The 18,089-nt window shown below is 46.6% G+C and overlaps 1 protein-coding gene across 1 annotated transcript; it reads left to right on the top strand.

Annotated features, from left to right (window-relative positions):
- Positions 1-5,060: 5,060 nt before the first annotated feature.
- Positions 5,061-14,720, top strand: LOC308483166 (vomeronasal type-2 receptor 26-like; the record flags this gene model as incomplete). Its single annotated transcript, XM_081016752.1, has 6 exons — positions 5,061-5,090; positions 5,491-5,781; positions 9,177-9,395; positions 9,615-9,738; positions 10,232-10,927; positions 14,659-14,720. 6 exons carry the CDS (start codon positions 5,061-5,063, stop codon positions 14,718-14,720), a joined length of 1,422 nt encoding a protein of 473 aa, XP_080872878.1.
- Between the last annotated feature and the right edge of the window lie 3,369 nt (positions 14,721-18,089).

Raw genomic sequence — 18,089 nt, 5'->3', positions numbered from 1 at the left:
TGCAGCAGCCATGTGGCAGAAATCCTCGATGCCAGGTGGAAGGGGGATCAGGTGGAGTATTTGGTAGCGTGGGAAGGAGAACCGGAGTCAGAAAACACTTGGGTAATGGCAGAAGATATCAATGACGAGGTATTGATAGAAACGTTCCATCAAAGGTTCCCAAGGAAACCTCAGCCTGTGGAGAGGTTCCGGAGGGAATACTTTGGGACCACCGATGAGGAGGAGGAGTTGGAAGGATTCCCGGACTCGGAAGGGGAAGGGGAGATGGACTCTGAGGAGGAGGAGTACTTCGAGACCAGGAACCGCAACAGGTGGAGAGAAGTGTTCGAGACATCGGAAGATGAAGGAAGTTCATTCCGGGGTTTTGCCTCCTCACCGCCCGTAGAGGAGGGGGTGGGAGGGGGTGAAGGGGGCCCTGGAGGGGAGGTGGATGTCAGGGAACTGCCATCGGAAGGAAGGGAGGTGAAAGGGCTCACACAGGTTGGGAGAGACTCAGCAGCTGAAGAGGGAACCAGCAGGGGGAGAGGAGGTGAGCTGAGGGAAAGTGAGCTGGAGGGATGGCTCAGAGACACTTCCAGCGAAAACAGTGGGGAGGTTTCAGGACCTCCTGTAGGGACACCCACTCCTCGCCGGAAACTGTCACGCAGAGAGTCGAGAAGACGTGTTTCCGTTAAGGAGCTTTTATGTTGGAAGCGATTCCGAAAGCAACCACTGTCGGAATCTGCCAGCGACTGACGGAGCCATGTTTAAGGGGCTCCGTTACAGACAGAGGTTTGCAAACTTGACCAAACTCTGAGGGACTTGGATTTTACACACAAGCAGCTCATCGTCCCATCACAGTACTGTTCTACCAAATGTCTGCTTATTTGTGTAATGAATAAAGTCAATCCAGACTTCGTAAAAATGGTGTTGCTTCTTAAATGTTGTGTCAGTTTTTCCAATAATGCTGTTTGCCAGATTGCATTATACCATTGGTCCTTAAATCGTAATGATTTCCATGTCCTGGCAATAGTTGTTCTTGCAGCACTTAATAGATGTTCCAATCCACATTGGTTCAGGCCATGGCTCAGCAGTGAGTCTCTCAAGCCCCTAGTTGAAGGCCCAAGGTGAAGACTAGGCATGGAGAACATGTGGCACTCCAGACATTGTCATGGGCGAGGCTTGCTGGGGCTCATGGGAGTGAAAGTCCAAAAAAAGCTGGAGACCCAAGTGTGGGGAACACTGGTGTAGACAATACCAAGCAAGTTGGACTAATGGTCACAGTTTCCTGTGTTCCTATGATGCATCTAGACCAGGGGTCAGCAAACTTTTTCATCAGGGAGCCGGTCCACTGTCCCTCAGACCTTGTGGGGGGCTGGACTATATTTTTAAAAATATAAATACCCTGCAATCCGGTCCCACAGCTACTTCTGGACCTGGAGGGAGAACGCACTCTGCATGCACTCAGAAGGGCGGCTTGGTGCCGCCCACTCACTGATGTTGTTGATGAGCAGACCATCCATCAGACCATCCCCGCAGAGCTCCCAGGCGGTGTGCACCATGCACTGCGACCCATCATCCGAGGCCAGGTCAGCGGGCAGGCCGCGCATGCGGAGCGCTGGGCAGGTGGTGCACAGTTTGCCCCCCAGCTGAAGCCCCTGACGCGCCCATCACAATGCCCATTGCGCAGCCCAGATCTGGCGCACGCACGCCGTTCTCTATGTCTATGGCCGCGCCAGGTTTACCTCAGCACGTGGTTGTTGAGGCTTCAGATTGGCTGCGGAAACTTCCTATAGCCAATTCAAAGCCGTGGCAATGTCGCAGAAGTCAGTTCCCGTGTGACGAGGCATCCGTGGCTTCTTTTCAAGGAAATGCCGCGCCGGTTTAGCTCAGTGCAGGGACTGACTGAGTGGGTGGCAGGGTCCCCGGGCCGGATTTTCGAGCCTGGTGGGCCACATCCGGCCCCTGAGCCGTAGTTTGCCAACTACTGAATTCTAGACCACCTCCTAAGTGAAGGCTAACTTAGTCACCAGGAGAGGAGGAACATGGAGCAGGGCCAAAGCAAGGCCTCTGAAGATGACCTCAGCCTGCAGGGAACTTGGTGTGGGCACAGGTGCTCCATGCTGTTGCTTCATTCCTTGTCCCCACAGTACAGGGGCACATCAGCACAAACATATTTGTGAAAGATGCTGGCCCATGGGGAGCAGCAGGGAGCATCTGCCTTGGGCAGGGAGGTGGAATCACTGCAATGACTATGATCAACACAAGGAGGTCCACCAAAAGAGACTCTGGTAAGCAATAACAAGTATGAGAGTTGTTGAAAGGGTTAGGAATCTGTGTGTGAACATGCCTTTATTATGCCAGACAAGGCTCCTGTCTATAGAACAAAGCCAAGATCTTCCATCTTGCTCACTGTAGACCCACTCTAGGGCTCAGAATAGAGCGGCTGCAGTGCTGGACCACATTGAACTGAACTTGATCTCTCAGCTCATCCCCCTGTGTTCTCTAATGCAGTCGATTTGACGGGCTTAACGGGGTCAATTTTGGAAAGAAGGCGAGTGCCCAGGGAAGGCGACTCTATGCTGTCTCTGATCCTTATCACGCTGCTTTTCCCCACTGCTGTGGCTACGGATGGGGAAACCCTGTGTACTCCTAAGAAAAGCTATACTGAAGGCTACTCTAAAGACGGGGACCATATCATTGGGGGTATATTATCCCAGAATATTTTAGACAATGGAAAAGTAAAATTCCAAAGTGCTCCACAGCCTTTTTCATTTGCAACGGTCGCTCAGTAAGTATTTAACACTGTTTCAGGAAACCAGAATGTATCATCTGAGTTTTATCAGTCTCTGTGTAGCCAGACTCAGGTCCATGATGTCATTTCAGATCAGATCAGAACTGGCGTAGAATCAAGCATTTGCTTTCTTGAGTGAAAGCATATATTCAGGAGCAAGTAGGTTTTGTAAGAATATCATTACTTTGCATTCATAGGCTCACCTGGCCCCTGTGTTACAGATCTTTAGGTGCCAGGCAAAACATTTCTCTTCTCCCAGACCTCTGGCTAATGAAACAATCTACAGCATTTTAATTTGTAGGTGTGGTGGTATTTTTGTGTGTGTGTTACTATGGTATGTATGTATTTTTTTATTTTTATGTTTTCCTTTTATATTGTAAATTGCCGTGTGATTCTGGATGAAGGGTGGTATAGAAATTTAATAAGTAATAACAACAACAATAATAATAGCAATAATCCACCAAAATTCTAACAAAGCAATGCACCAGAGCCAAAATGCAAGGAGCTGGGTTCTCTCCACTCTGCCAGTATTTTGCAGGAGGAAAATTTAGGTTTGCGCAGTTGGAATAAAGCACTCTGTTGCCAAAGGGCAACAAATCCACTTTTTAATGTATTTTTTTGTGATTAGGAAAGTTATGGGGAAATGCCCTGAAAGGTGTGGGATGAATGCATGATTAGCAGCAAGATATAAAAGTGAGCAAATCAGGATCAGTTCAGAACATGAATGCTCATTCCTGGCTATGTTCCACCTCCCCTGTGAGAGGCATTGTGTCTCTGCAAAACAGTCGCTTGGGACTGCAGGTGTGCAACAGAGTGCTGTTGTGCTCTTGTCCAGCTTGCAGGCTCCTCTTTCCTTCTTATTGTTGTATAAACTCCTCACATACAAATTGGAATAAATGCTCTGTAAAGACTGGAGATGGTCTGTCATTACCAGGATCGATGCTGCGTAAAACAGAACTTAGAATACTTCCTTCCAAATTATTTCCTTTTTTTACAATTTACTTCTTGAAACACTAATTGGTGTCTTGTGTAGTTGGCCCTCATTGTATATTCCCTCTCTCGCCCTGTTCCGAAAGCAGAAATAGTCTGCTGCTGTTTCTCTCACACACCCATGTACATCTGCTTGTCCCTGCCCTCTTCCCTTACCTAGAGGGGTGTTGCCCTCCTTCAAGTACTGGTCAGCATTTCATTTGAAAACGGCAAAGAGATCCCCAGCTATCAAAAGGCCATCCCCATACCATTAGTTCCCATTCACAAAACATCTGCTTGCCAGCCTGTGCTATTAACCAGCAATTTGGGTAACAAATGAATAGTTGCCATATTCCTTCCTTCCTTCCTTCCTTCCTTCCTTCCTTCCTTCCTTCCTTCCTTCCATACATCTTTGCATACATACTTTTACGAATTGGGTGTGTATATGCAGACTCCCCATAATTACGTGATTTAGTAAAAGTTAAAAATGAATCAAGTTTTGATGAAACTTTGCCAAATTCAGAACCCTCCTAGATTTAGTTATATAGAACCAAGCCAGCTTGGCAGAGCTGGATGGCTGGGCCATTAGCAGGGGACAAATGGTTTGATTTATGCCTATTTATTTATGCGTATTTTAATGCATATTTATGCATTTATACAACCTGTACCAAAAGGGAGGGATTGGAGAGGGTCTCATTCTGCCTTCAGGACAGCATTAGATGCAAAGAACAGCAAAAAGCCATCCGTGGTGTCTCTTAGGTTCAGCCTGTCATTCCCAGCTCACATGGAGCCCTGCTCCTTCTTCTCCTTCTCACTGCTAACCGTCTCCAAAGGCCTCCCTCCAGCCTAATCATTCAGTGTTGAAACCCTAAAGCCGCCCTTTGCCTGTGCCCACTAACACCCAGCAAAGATGACACCCCACTCCCCCTTGCCTGGCTGTCTTGCCCTCTGATGGTTTCCTTGATGGGCCATCACTGGCCCATTTCATAAAGACACCACAGGGAACAGAGACCCTGGTAAGTGCTCCTACAACCCCTGGAATCTTGCACTGCTGGTGGGGATTGAGGTGGCATGCAACAACACAATCAGAGTGTGGTACCTTCAGAACACCTGTGCTGCTGCTTATTTTCCTTCAGGGGCTAGAATGTGGATACCCAACATATTGTTGGGCTCCCAGCTACCATCAGACTAAGCTGGCATGTGGAGTTACCAGGGATGGTAGGATTAGTTAGGGCTGCCATACATCCAGATTTTCCTGGAAACGTTCAGGAATTGGTCCTCAAAATGGCGTCCAGGTGGATTTTTTTGAATCGGCAAAATGTCCAGGATGTATGGCGAGGGGGCCCCGGTATTTTTAAATTAAAAAAAAATCCATTAAAAAAACCCCAAGAGCCCCAATACATTTTTTTTTGTTGGTGGGGAGGGGAGACGTTCTCAAAAAAGGCTCAGCAAGTTGGGGGGGGGGAAGTAGTTCAATATCTAGAATGCTAACGTTGGACAAACCTACAGTTTCCATTATCTCCAATGGGTAGCATAATCATCCCCATGCCCTTCTTAGTACTGTCTGTCTGTCTAGCGCATTTTTAACTGAATATTTGCAGGGCAGTTCACAATAGAGTTACTGAGGTTCACTGTCCCACTGCAGCGAATTCAGGAAGAACTATCAGCACGTCCTGGCCTTTGTGTTTGCAGTGGAAGAGCTCAACAAGGACTCTCATCTCTTTCCCAATGTCTCCTTGGGATTCCAGCTCTATGAGGATGGTCACAACATGAGAAAAAACAATGAGGCCACAATCAGCATTTTATCTGAGAGGAACTGGACTCCTTCCGTGCTCCCCCTACCTCCCAGCGCATATGATCTTTATTACTCCTACGGGAGGCCATCTTATGACAGCCTGGTCAGCAAAAGTCCAAAGGATAAAACCGTCCCCAACTATCATTGCCATGGGCAGAGCAAGCTGGCAGCCGTCATTGGGACTCTGACATCTGAGTCTACCACTGAGATGAGCAACATGTTGCAGAGCTCCAAGGTACCCCAGGTGAGTTTGGCCCTGTGCTCTGTTGCTGTACCTGACACCCTCTCTGACTTCAAAATACTGGAGCAAGCAAACAGGACACATGTGACCAAATGACATAATGTAAATTATGTGTTCAATCATATGCATGTAAAATCTTTTTCCAGAAATATTTATCTATTTACTTAAACTAATTGCAGCCTAAAGGTAAAGGTACCCCTGCCCGTACGGGCCAGTCGTGTCCGACTCTAGGGTTGTGTGCCCATCTCACTTAAGAGGCCGGGAGCCAGCGCTGTCCAGAGACACTTCCGGGTCACGTGGCCAGCGTGACGAAGCTGCTCTGGCGAGCCAGCACCAGCGCAGCACACGGAAACGCCGTTTACCTTCCCGCTATAAAGCGGTACCTATTTATCTACTTGCACTTAGGAGTGCTTTTGAACTGCTAGGTGGGCAGGAGCTGGGACCGAAAGACGGGAGCTCACCCCGCTGTGGGGATTCGAACCGCCGACCATACGATCGGCAAGCCCTAGGTGCTGAGGTTTTACCCACAGCGCCACCCGCATCCCCCCCAAATTGCAGCCTACTCCCCTTCAATAGGCAATCCCAGGGCAGACTACATTAAATTGATGTCACAGGTTGTAGCCTGCACAGTGAGAAGGGAGGGAGGCAAACCACCTCTCCTTCTTATTAACTTCATCACAGTCGCCAAGTGAATATCTTTATTTTATTTTTTCTGCCTGCCTCCACCAAACAGCCCTTGAACATTCTGAACTTTAAACTGGCCCAATACTGGGTGGAGTGGTGGGGCGATTAGTTGTGGGTTGAATGACAAGGCCTCAGGCCAATTTCTAAATTATTTCTATAGAAACACAAAGATGATCTGCATATGCCACGTAGCCTAAGCTTGAAACCTCCAGTTTAGACCTCATTGCTGGTTGGGTTCACACAGTACAAGTAAGAGAACAAAGAATTTGGTAACCCTCACAGGACAGCTTACTCTATGGTCTTAACCCCTTCACACATTAGAGTGAAACATGTTGGTTATAAGAGGCTCATTTACCTCACACTTTCAACCTTTAAATCAATTGGAAGGAAGAGGAGGAGAGCACATACCTAAGTACATTTGTATTTCATGTTAATTGCCAAGTTCCTAGGCTATAAAGCCACCATTGTACAACCCTAAAACTAAACACAATGACAGGAGACAGTCAACTGTAAATCACACCAAGAAAGTTGGAGTTAACTCTTGATTAGCAAAAGAAGATCTGCACAGGAGTGTCACATCAACTCAACACCTGCAGATCTTGCTCCCCATGAAGCAGTTGCTGAGACTGAAGGTCCCCGTCTCCCCAAAGCTGCATATGTCCTCTCTTCTCCAGGGTTTTCACAAAGCAATCTGAGACTTCACCTGCTTGAAACCAACCAACTTCTCATCTGCCCTCTTCATGCCTCTCCTGGCTATGAGAAACTAGAGGAGAGGGGAGCTCATCACAGCAGGAGAGGGAGATGCCCGTGCCTCTTCACCAGCCAGACTCATCTCTGCCTCTTGGCCTCTCTCTTCTCCTGCTTCAGTTTCTGCTCTTGATTCTGGGTTTCTCTCTGCCACAGATTCTCCCTGCTCACTAAACCCTGTTACCTCTTCTGCTTTCAGCACCTTCTCTTCCCAGTCTTCTCCCTCTTCTACCTCTGACCACTCATTGCCATCTACCATGAGTTCCCAGCCTTCATCCCTTGGGGGACCCCAGTTGGTTTATCTCACCAGTCATCTGTGTCCAACCAGTCTGTGGCACACAAATTGGTTGAAGGTTCTATTCCTTAAAAAAAAAAACCAATATAAACCAGCAAGATATAACAGCCCTTTTCTCCTTAGATCTGTTATGGCTCGTCTGATCCCAACCTGAGTGATAAGGTCCAGTTTCCTTTTCTGTATCGGACAGTCCCCAGTGACCTGGCTCAGTTCACCGGGATCATCAAGCTGATACTTTACTTCCGCTGGATGTGGATTGGAGTAGTTTTTACAGGTGACGATAATGGCGAGAAGTTCCTCCAGGCCATGGAGGGTGAAATGCAGAAAAATGGAGTTTGCACTGAATTCATCTTAAAGATGTACAGCATGAAGAACCTGGCTATTAAAACCATTCATAAGATGGAAGATGCCCTCACAAAGTCCTCAGCCAATGTGACTGTATTTTACGGCAGCACTAGTCACTTCTTTCATTTACAAGTTCTCAGTCGAAATCTCCGAACAAGAGGCAAGATCTGGATCATCACAGCCCAGTGGGATTTTACTGTAGGTCCCCGGCCAGACAAACCAGACTCAAATCCATTTCAGGGCGCCTTGTCCTTTGCAGTTCATAAGGCGGAAATCCCACAATTTCGAGACTTCCTTCGGTCTGTGAACCCTAAAAAATATCCAAACGATGTTTTCATGAAGCATTTCTGGGGTTTTGCCTTTGACTGTGTGATGCCTCCTCCCTACTCAGTCCGAATGTATGGGAAAAGAAAATGCACTGAAAGGGAACAACTGGACAGCCTGCCTGTTTCAGATTTTGATATGAACACCGTGTGGCAGAGCTATAGCATTTACAATGCGGTCTATGCAGTAGCCCATGCACTGATGGAAATGAGATATCATCATACTGGAGAAGGAGGGAGGAGGAGGAGAAAAGGCCTACTACCCCCATGGCAGGTATTATGACACAAATAATGTATCTGAGGCAGAGGAGAGTTTTCAACAATGCCAGAGATGGTTTGATAGCCTCATCATTGTGTATGGTGTCCCAACATGATTTGTCAGGGCCCAGTGGTATCAGAGGCAAACAGGGTGGTCCACACAGGCCTGTGGCTTCAGGTTATGGAGTATACAGACAAGGATCCCTAGGCCAGAGGCATTTGATGTAGTTCAAATTCCAAAGCAGGCAGGTAAGAGGGAGAAGAGAGAAGACAAGTGGCTGAAACAGGGTAGCCACTCTGAGGAAACGTCTTTAAATGAGACCAAGAGGGACTTCATTGGCTCTGCAGATCACCTGATTCCTCAGGGCTGATTGGCTGCAATCTCCTTTCCTGTCACACTGTCAGTGGGCCCTGTCCCACCTATAGATTTGAATAGTTTTAAATATATCCTGGATAATATGTATACCTGTAGAGGAAAGCAGAGCATTGTTCCGCAAGTGCAGTTTGAAACACAGCAGGGGGAGATGCCCTCTCTGGCTTTCAAGCCACTAACATGGAAACACTGAAATAATCACCGAAGTCACATCTTACAATATTTATATTAATTTAAATGTGATGAATCAACTAGCTAAATGTGGGACAGTTAGCTTATTTAAGTAAGTTCTTCTATCAGTTGGCAGTCATAATTATTAAATCTTACGTTAGTGAAGAGAGATTTCTTCCTCCCTTGCAATCTCTGCCCTCAGCTCCACACATTTCTGAAGAAGGTCCGATTCAATAACAGTGCTGGAGAGGAGGTTTATTTTGATGAGAATGGAGACTCCACAGCTACTTATGATATTTTAAATTGGAGCGTGCTCCCTAACAGCTCCCTGGTTAGTGTGAAAGTTGGAAGCGTGAAGGACCATGGCCAAGACTTCTTCTTTGATGATGCTAAGCTTGTCTGGAAGGAACGATTAGGGCAGGTGAGACTCAAGAAAGACTCTGCTTTGGGTGCTCCACCCAAGTGAGGTATGGTGGGTGGTTTATGGGGCAGTGCCCAATCCGTTGGGAAAGTGGGTTTGTTGTGCAAGTGTGCCAAATGAACAATAAGGACACAACCTGAATCTGTCAATATGTGATTGAATGCCATCATTTGCAAAACAGCCACTTTAAAAAACGCATTTCCTCCTGCACTTCTTTAGCATCCGCGCTCCATCTGCAGTGAGAGCTGCCTCCCTGGATTTAGAAAAGTGGCTGAAAGAGGAAGGCCCAGCTGCTGCTTCAAATGTGTCCGGTGCCTACCTGGCCAGATCTCCAACCAAATTGGTAAGACTGTGGCCAAGGCATACAAACATATAGACATGTGTTCTCTGTGTGTTCTGCTTTTTCTTTTGAAATTCACATTTTTAATCTTGGATCAAACTCAGGAGAAAATAGTTCCCAGCATAAACCACCTGTGCACAGTACTGATGGGCTGGAGTCTAGTAAGTCACTAACCCATTTCTTTATTTCAGCCAAATCAGATTCCAGTGTTTTAAGAATGAGCAGTATCTTTTGTCTTTTAAGGGGGTGTAAACTGAATGTGTATTTGCTTGAATAAATGTAGATGAGCTGCTTAATTAGCTAAAGCAGCTTTGAACAGAGGGGGTAGGGTCTAGGGGTCAGTTGAGCTTTATATTTTTATTAATCTAAAGTTACACATGCTATTTAGCAGCACTGGGCTTCTGGGGTGACCAGGCTATAGCACAACTCATCTGTTCAAAAAGATGGATGCATGGGTCTATGTAGTCAATAGTGAGATCCAATTTGTGTTTTCCAGATATGGACCGCTGTGAGACATGCAAAGAGGACTACTATCCAAATGAAGCCAGAAACAAGTGTGTTCCCAAAAACCTAAGTTTCCTGTCCTATGACGAGCCCCTGGGGATTGCTTTAGCTTCCTCGGCTCTTTCTTTTTCGCTCTTGGCTATATTTTTGCTCCGAACCTTTATTAAACACCGAGACTCTCCCATAGTCAAAGCCAACAACCGAGACCTCAGCTACATCCTCCTCTCCTCCCTAATGCTCTGCTTCCTCTGCTCCTTGCTCTTCATTGGCCGGCCAAGAATGGAGACTTGCCTTCTCCGGCAGACAGCCTTTGGCCTCATTTTCTCAATCTCTCTTGCTACGGTCTTGGCCAAAACCATCACTGTGGTTCTGGCCTTCAATGCCACAAAGCCGGGGAACAGAATGCGGAAATGGCTGAGACCCAGAGCTGCCCATGGCTTTGTGCTGCTCTGTTCTCTCATCCAGGCTGGAATCTGCGTGGTCTGGCTGGGAACCTCTCCCCCATTCCCAGATTTTGATACTCACTCGGAGCCTGGGTACATTATCCTTGAGTGCAACGAGGGCTCCGTCACTGCCTTCTACTGCATCCTAGCTTACATGGGTCTCTTGGCTTTGGTGAGTTTCACAGTTGCCTTCCTGTCCAGGAAACTGCCTGACAGCTTCAATGAAGCCAAGTTCATCACCTTCAGTATGCTGGTTTTCTGCAGCGTCTGGGTGTCCTTCATCCCAAGCTACCTGAGCACCAAAGGGAAATATATGGTGGCTGTGGAGATCTTCTCTATTTTGGCCTCCAGTGCTGGGTTACTAGGCTGCATCTTCTTCCCCAAGTGTTATATTATTCTGCTGCGGCCAGATCAGAACAGCCGGGAGCATTTCACTAAAAAATTAAACTCTGGAGTCCAACAGCTTTAATCTGGAGACTGAAATACTGCATGTTGTATGGTTGATTGCCATTAATCGGATATCTGAAGATTTGGCAAGCCAGTCTCTCTTCCTTTTTTTATCTCATTAGCAAGTGTTTTTTCACTTGGCGACATCTTCCTTTGCAACTGGCATGGCCTTCTGCTCCAGCCAGATAAGACCAAAAAGAGCACCTTGTCAGCAAATATTTCCACAGATAATATATATGAGTGAATCTGAAACATTCTGATTTGCTTTGAACTTTCAAGAGGCCGATCCTTCACAGGATCCTCAGTGTGATGTATTTGCTCACAAGTTCAGCTTGGAAGAAGGATAGAGAAAGGTTCAACACTCGGTAGTGGCACCCGCCCTGTGGAATGCCCTCCCACCAGATGTCAAAGAGAAAAATAACTACCAAACTTTTAGAAGACATCTAAAGGCAGCCCAGTTTAGGGAAGCTTTTTATGTTTAATAGGCTATTGTATTTTAGTGTTTTGCTGGAAGCCGCCCAGAGTGGCTGGGGAAACCCAGCCAGATGGGCGGGGTATAAATAATAAATTATTATTATTATTATTACTATTATTCAACACTCACCCCAGGCACAAACTATGTGTGGTACCTGCCAAAAGCAGCAGGGCTTCCTCCCCTATAAAGGTAAAGGGACCCTTGTGTTATGTACTGAAGTTCTCACCCTGGGCCAGCAGGGGGATACTGTAGATAGTTATGCAAATGAAGGATCGAAAGTGACGTTCAGTGATTGGATGGATACTGTAGATAGTTATGCAAATGAAGGCTCGAAAGTGACGTTCAGTGATTGGATAGTTTTAGAAAGTTGTTACAATAACGTGGTACTGGAGCTCTATATAAGCAGGCTGACTGAGCCCTTCAGTTCAGTTCTGTCCTGGCCTGTGAATAAACAAGAGCTTTTTGAAGAATCGCTGTGTCGTCTGATATGTTCACCCACAACTTAACACCCTGACTAATAGGTCCAGTCGTGGCTGACTCTGGGGTTGCGGGGCTCATCTCGCTTCATCGGCCGAGGGAGCCAGTGTACAGCTTCCAGGTCATGTGGCCAGCATGACTAAGCCGCTTCTGGCGAACCAGAGCAGCGCAAGGAAACGCTGTTTACGTTCCCGCCGGAGCGGTACCTATTTATCTACTTGCACTTTGAGGGGCTTTCAAACTACTAGGTAGGCAGACTTCCGGAGGTGGTGCCATCGGTTAATGGCGGATTCCCTCTAATTCGGAGGGAACCGCTCCACGGAAACAGGGTCAAATTCCGCTTCGGCGTAGCGGGGACCCCTGAAATCACAGGCGGGTGAAGCCTGTGAACTTGGGACTCGGCGGGCACGTTTTGCGCCCCCCCCAATCCGAGAAGGAACCCGGCAATGGGCTCCGGAACGGAACGGGGGAAGTAGCGCTGTGCTGTGAGTCGTCTGCTTCTTCTGTGGAGTGAAGCCGCGCAGCTGTTGCCGGAGAGCGCTGCCTTTCTTCCTTGAAAATTTGGCTTTGAAAACAACGATCCGTGAGTAGGATTTTTACGCAATTAAGGAACTGTTCAAAACTTGAAAAGAATTTGGCCGAAGCGGAGAGGTATAAAAAGGAAGTCTGCCTCCCGCTTGTGTAGATAAAACAAAGCATTGAACTTGAAAGCGGAAGCTTTAAAAGACGCATAAAAGGACTTCAATCCAGTCATCTAACCAGGACTTTCCCCCCTCAACTTGAGGGAAATACTACATGTTGTGTGGTTGATTGCCAGAATTCGGATATCTGAAGATTCAGCAAGCCAGTCTCTCTTCCTTTTTTATCTCCACTTGGCGACATCTTCCTTGGCAACTGGCATGGCCTTCTGCTCCAGCCAGATAAGACCGAAAAGAGCACCATGTCAGCAAATATTTCCACTGATAATATATATGAGTGAATCTGAAACATTCTGATTTGCTTTGAACTTTCAAGAGGCCGATCCTTCACAGGATCCTTAGTGTGATGAACTTGTTCACAAGTTCAGCTTGGAAGCCGGATACAGAAAGGTTCAATCCTCACCCCATGCACAAAGTGTGTGTGGTGGCTGCCAAAAGCTTCTCCCTTATTAACAGTAGTGTGGGTGGTGGGTGTGGTGTTGTGTGATGCTGTTCTGCCCACTACAATCCCACTTCAGTGAGTGCTTCATGTGGAGAGCTGTGAAGTCTGCCCCAATGTTTTCTTGCATTATATATAGTGGGGTGAAGCACACACTGGGTGATATCCAACTAACACATCCTATCAATGCCAGGATTTTCACTTGCACAACAGAACTTTCCCACCTCTCCTTCCCCTGCACCAGAGGATTCGGGGAACCCCAGTCCAGATTTAGTTGTGGGGGAGTTGGGGAAAGTTCTATTGCGCGACTGTAAATCCTTGCCCTGGTGGGACATGTTAGTTGGATACCACCCAAAATGTCTGCGCTTCAGACACAAACTCATTATGTAGTCATGACCAAGTCACTATCCTGACCTCTAATGGAGGAAGGGAAGAAGTTGCCTTATACTGAATCAAACCATTGGTCTATCTTTTTCATCATGGTCTACAATGACTGGTAGGGGCTTTCCACAGTTTCAGACAGTTGAGCAGGTTCCCTGGAGATGCAAGCATCCTACCTGAGGCCGACCACTAGTATTCCCACTTTGCATTTGGGGTGACCACATTGCTCAGTGGCAAAGCACATGCTTTACATGTAAAAGGACCCAGGTTCCATCCTCCGACTCTGCTTTTGTTCAGATTAATGTCTGGCCCCCTTATTTCTTACCACACCTGTATGGCTAAGTGCCTGGACACCTGTGCTCTGCTCTATCTTTCGAAGTCAATCAAAGGAGTCCAGGTGCCAAGGCAATTTTTGGGGGGGGGGAGAATGTGTTTTGTTTATCAATGAACTTGTTTGCCATCACGAGCCTTGCAGCACTGTTGGGATTAGGCTTGGGTTGGTAACTCTGACACAGGGAGGAGGAAAAATAAATTCACAGAGGGGTAAATGGACAGACCTGGGTAGGAGCAGGGGGATTCCCACTTTCCAAATTAACTTCAGCCATTTTAGAAGAGGGAGCATGGATGCTGGCTCTCCCTTCACCAATCTTCCTGCAGAGTAGAGTGCTTCAATGGAGGCTGGGGAGAGCTTTGATCAGCCGAGATAGGAGGTTGGACAGGAGACAGAAGTGACTCAATATGAGCCCAAACAGGAGAGTGCAGTGTTGCTGCCTAGGGTCAGACTCTGCCTTCATAGATAGGAGCAGATCCAAGTGCCCCAACAAACCATGCACTTTCAATTTTGATATTGAAATCTTGGCAGGAGGGACAGGAAACCTGTGGGGACAACTTTGGCCCTTCCATCCAGTTCTTGCCCTCCTCCTGAACTTCTGAATTGTGACTCCTGAGCCATGAATCTGCTGCTGAGCTTGAACTGTTAGGGCTCACCTACACTTCTGATTGTCCCATGCCTAGAAAACATGGGCTCGAGTGGTTTTTCACTTGTTCCTTGCGTTCTAGGCAAGAGTCGGAGCAGTTTTGCCTTTGCCCTGCTGCTTTACTCTGGAAAATCTGCTTTCTAGATCTGAATTGAAGCAAACATCAATCTGGAGAAAACTCAGTTGATGTTCGTTCTAATTCTGTGGTAGACAACAGGTTTTCCCAGGGGGAAATACTGTGGTAAGCAGAGGTGTGGGTGAGTTCTTAGCTGCTTAAATAAATAGCTATTTCTTACCTAAAAGTAAGAGCCTTTGCGTGTTTTGAGGAGCTGGGACATTTGCCACTTATAAAGTATGGATGTTCAAACTCCCACACAGACTTGTATCAGTGGAACTTTCAAAATTATTGGTTGTCTTCTTACTGCTGCTGCCACCTTTTAGTAAGAATCTTATTTTAGGTGATGATGTGACTTTGAACCAGAGAAAATATGCATCTTCCCTGCCCCTGCCGCCTTCTTTTCGTAACATAGTTTTTATTCCTTTTCATTTTTAAACTGCTTAACATAGTTGCTTTGAGATATATATTTGTTTATATTAGAGCATATGACAGTGCAACTATTACATAAAGATAAAACAGGAATAAATACTCAAATAAAAGTTTCTGAATATATTAACGAAGTTGTGTTGAAATGTATTTACCAAAATTATTCTAATTGTTACAGATATGATGTATGGGTATGTGTATTGCTTAGATTGGTGACCGTAAGTAAAATATATTTTGCATCAATAACAATTAGAATTTATAGGAATCTATAGGAAGTGGGGGGGGGGGGGTGTAAAATAAAATATGTACTTCATGCTCACCAGGCTGTGCCATAAACTTTATTGTTCTACCATATATGGCTTTAGATCCATTTCAGTCCGGTTTCCATCCTGGTTTTGGGACCGAGATGGCTCTGATTGCCCTAACAGATGATCTCCATAGACAACTGGATCAAGGCGGGTCAGGACTGGTGATCCTTTTAGATTTGTCAGCAGCCTTTGACATGGTCGATCATGATCTTCTGGACCACCGCCTCGCAGACGTGGGGATACAGGGCATAGCCCGTAACTGGCTGTGCTCTTTTATCTCTGGTCGGGGACAGAGGGTGGCACTAGGGAGGGAAATGTCGTCACGCCATTCCTTGGTGTGTGGAGTGCCGCAGGGCGCAATTCTCTCCCCGATGCTTTTTAACATCTTTATGCGCTCCCTTGCCCAGATTATCCGGAGCTTTGGGCTGGGCTGTCACCAATATGCTGATGACACTCAGCTCTATCTGCTGATGGATGGCCACACCGACTCGGCCCCGAACACACTGACCAGATGCTTGGAAGCTGTGGCTGGATGGTTTCGTGGGAGCCAATTGAAACTAAATCCTTCGAAGACAGAGGTCCTATGGCTGGGTCGGGATGGCATGGGGATGAGGGACCAACTCCCTTCTCTTGTGGGGGCCCAATTAGTGCCATTGCCTTCCGTTAAGAGTTTGGGTGTAATCCTTGACGCCTCCCTTTCCATGGAGGCGCAAGTTACAGCAACAGCCAAGGCAACATTTTTCCACCTTCGCCGCATCAAGCAGTTGGTCCCTTACCTTTCCTGCCCCGACCTGGCCACAGTGATCCATGCGACGGTCATCTCCAGGCTTGACTACTGTAATTCGCTCTACGCGGGGCTGCCCTTGAATCATAGAATCATAGAATCATAGAGTTGGAAGAGACCACAAGGGCCATCGAGTCCAACCCCCTGCCAAGCAGGAAACACCATCAGAGCACTCCTGACATATGGTTGTCAAGCCTCTGCTTAAAGACCTCCAAAGAAGGAGACTCCACCACACTCCTTGGCAGCAAATTCCACTGTCGAACAGCTCTTACTGTCAGGAAGTTCTTCCTAATGTTTAGGTGGAATCTTCTTTCTTGTAGTTTGGATCCATTGCTCTGTGTCCGCTTCTCTGGAGCAGCAGAAAACAACCTTTCTCCCTCCTCTATGTGACATCCTTTTATATATTTGAAGCTGACCCAGAAACTCCAGAGGGTGCAGAATGCTGCAGTGAGGCTCCTCACGGGGTCTCTGCCATGGGAGCATATTCACCCAGTGCTTTTCAAACTGCACTGGCTCACAGTAGAGTACAGAGTCAGATTTAAGGTGCTGCTTTTGACCTTTAAAGCCCATCACGGCCTAGGACCCTCGTACCTGCGGGACCGCCTCTCCCGGTATGCCCCACGGAGAGCCTCAAGGTCCATAAATAGCAACACCCTAGTGGTCCCGGGCCCTAAGGAAGTTAGATTGGCTTCAACCAGAGCCAGGGCCTTTTCAACTCTGGCTCCGGCCTGGTGGAACGCTCTGCCTCATGAGACCAGGGCCCTGCAGGATCTGATTTCTTTCCGCAGGGCTTGTAAGACAGAGTTGTTCCATCTGGCCTTTGGCTTGGAGCCAATTTGATTCCCTCCCTCTCTTTCTTTTTTCCTTTCCTTCTCCTCCTGCGATGAGGCTACATTTTAATATTTTAATGTTCCAATATTTTAATGTTGTATTTTAATTTTGTTTTTAAGTTGTAATCATTCAACTTGTTTTTATTATTACTTGTAAGCCGCTCTGAGCCCAGCCCTGGCTGGGGAGGGCGGGGTATAAATAAAAATTATTATTATTATTATTATTATTATTATTATTATTATTATATGCCTCATTATTTGTGTAATCAATAAAGTAACACCAGACTGCATAAAAACTGTTGAGCTTCTTTTGGCCTCTTACTACTTTTAAGTTCGTTTTTCCAATAATGCTGTTTGCCAAATTGCATTATACCATTGGTCCGTAGTTAATTATTTTAATGATTTCCATGTCCTGGCAATAGTTGTTCTTGCAGCACTTAATAGATACATTATGAGTTCTTTGTTTCTAATTTGCAACATACTGTGGCTATTGTTATAGAGGGGAAATAGGGGGTTTGGCTTTTACTGCCCAACTCCCCAAGGGACTGAGTCCCCTAAGTCCATGATTGGTCAGAGATGAATGGATGGAGGCAAGATCCACAGAAAGCAAGGCAGATATTTGTTTTTCTGTTGCAACAGAGTTCTCCCCTCCTCCCTTGCAAGGAGGTAGGAGAGACCCATAACTGTGTGCAAGCCCCTATAAAAACTTTTGAAATTGCCCACCCTGTACCCCACAACCCCCCCCAAAAAACCATGATACATATATCACAGAAGGAGGCAGTCTCCAGCAAAAAAATGAGAGTATTGCTTCTCTGCTGTCTGCCAGGATACCTGATAACGCTTTACTTGATTGCATTTTCTGGGTAGCCAGGCCATTCCTTTGAGATGGTAAATACTTTAGTTCCTGAATCTCTCCCACATATTGATAGTTTGCTCAGCTTAACAGATACTTGCCAGACTGTATTTGCAGGGAGATGTAAGCCCCTACAGTCCAAAGACAATTGGAAAGTTTTTCCCATTTCTTCTTTGCAGAGAAATATTTGAAGA

The sequence above is a fragment of the Podarcis pityusensis genome (genome assembly GCF_964106645.2).
Source record: "Podarcis pityusensis genome assembly, chromosome: 8".
NCBI classification, from domain to species: Eukaryota; Metazoa; Chordata; class Lepidosauria; order Squamata; family Lacertidae; genus Podarcis; species Podarcis pityusensis.
Note: the sequence above shows the minus strand (reverse complement) of the source record. Positions and strands in the feature narration are given on the sequence as shown.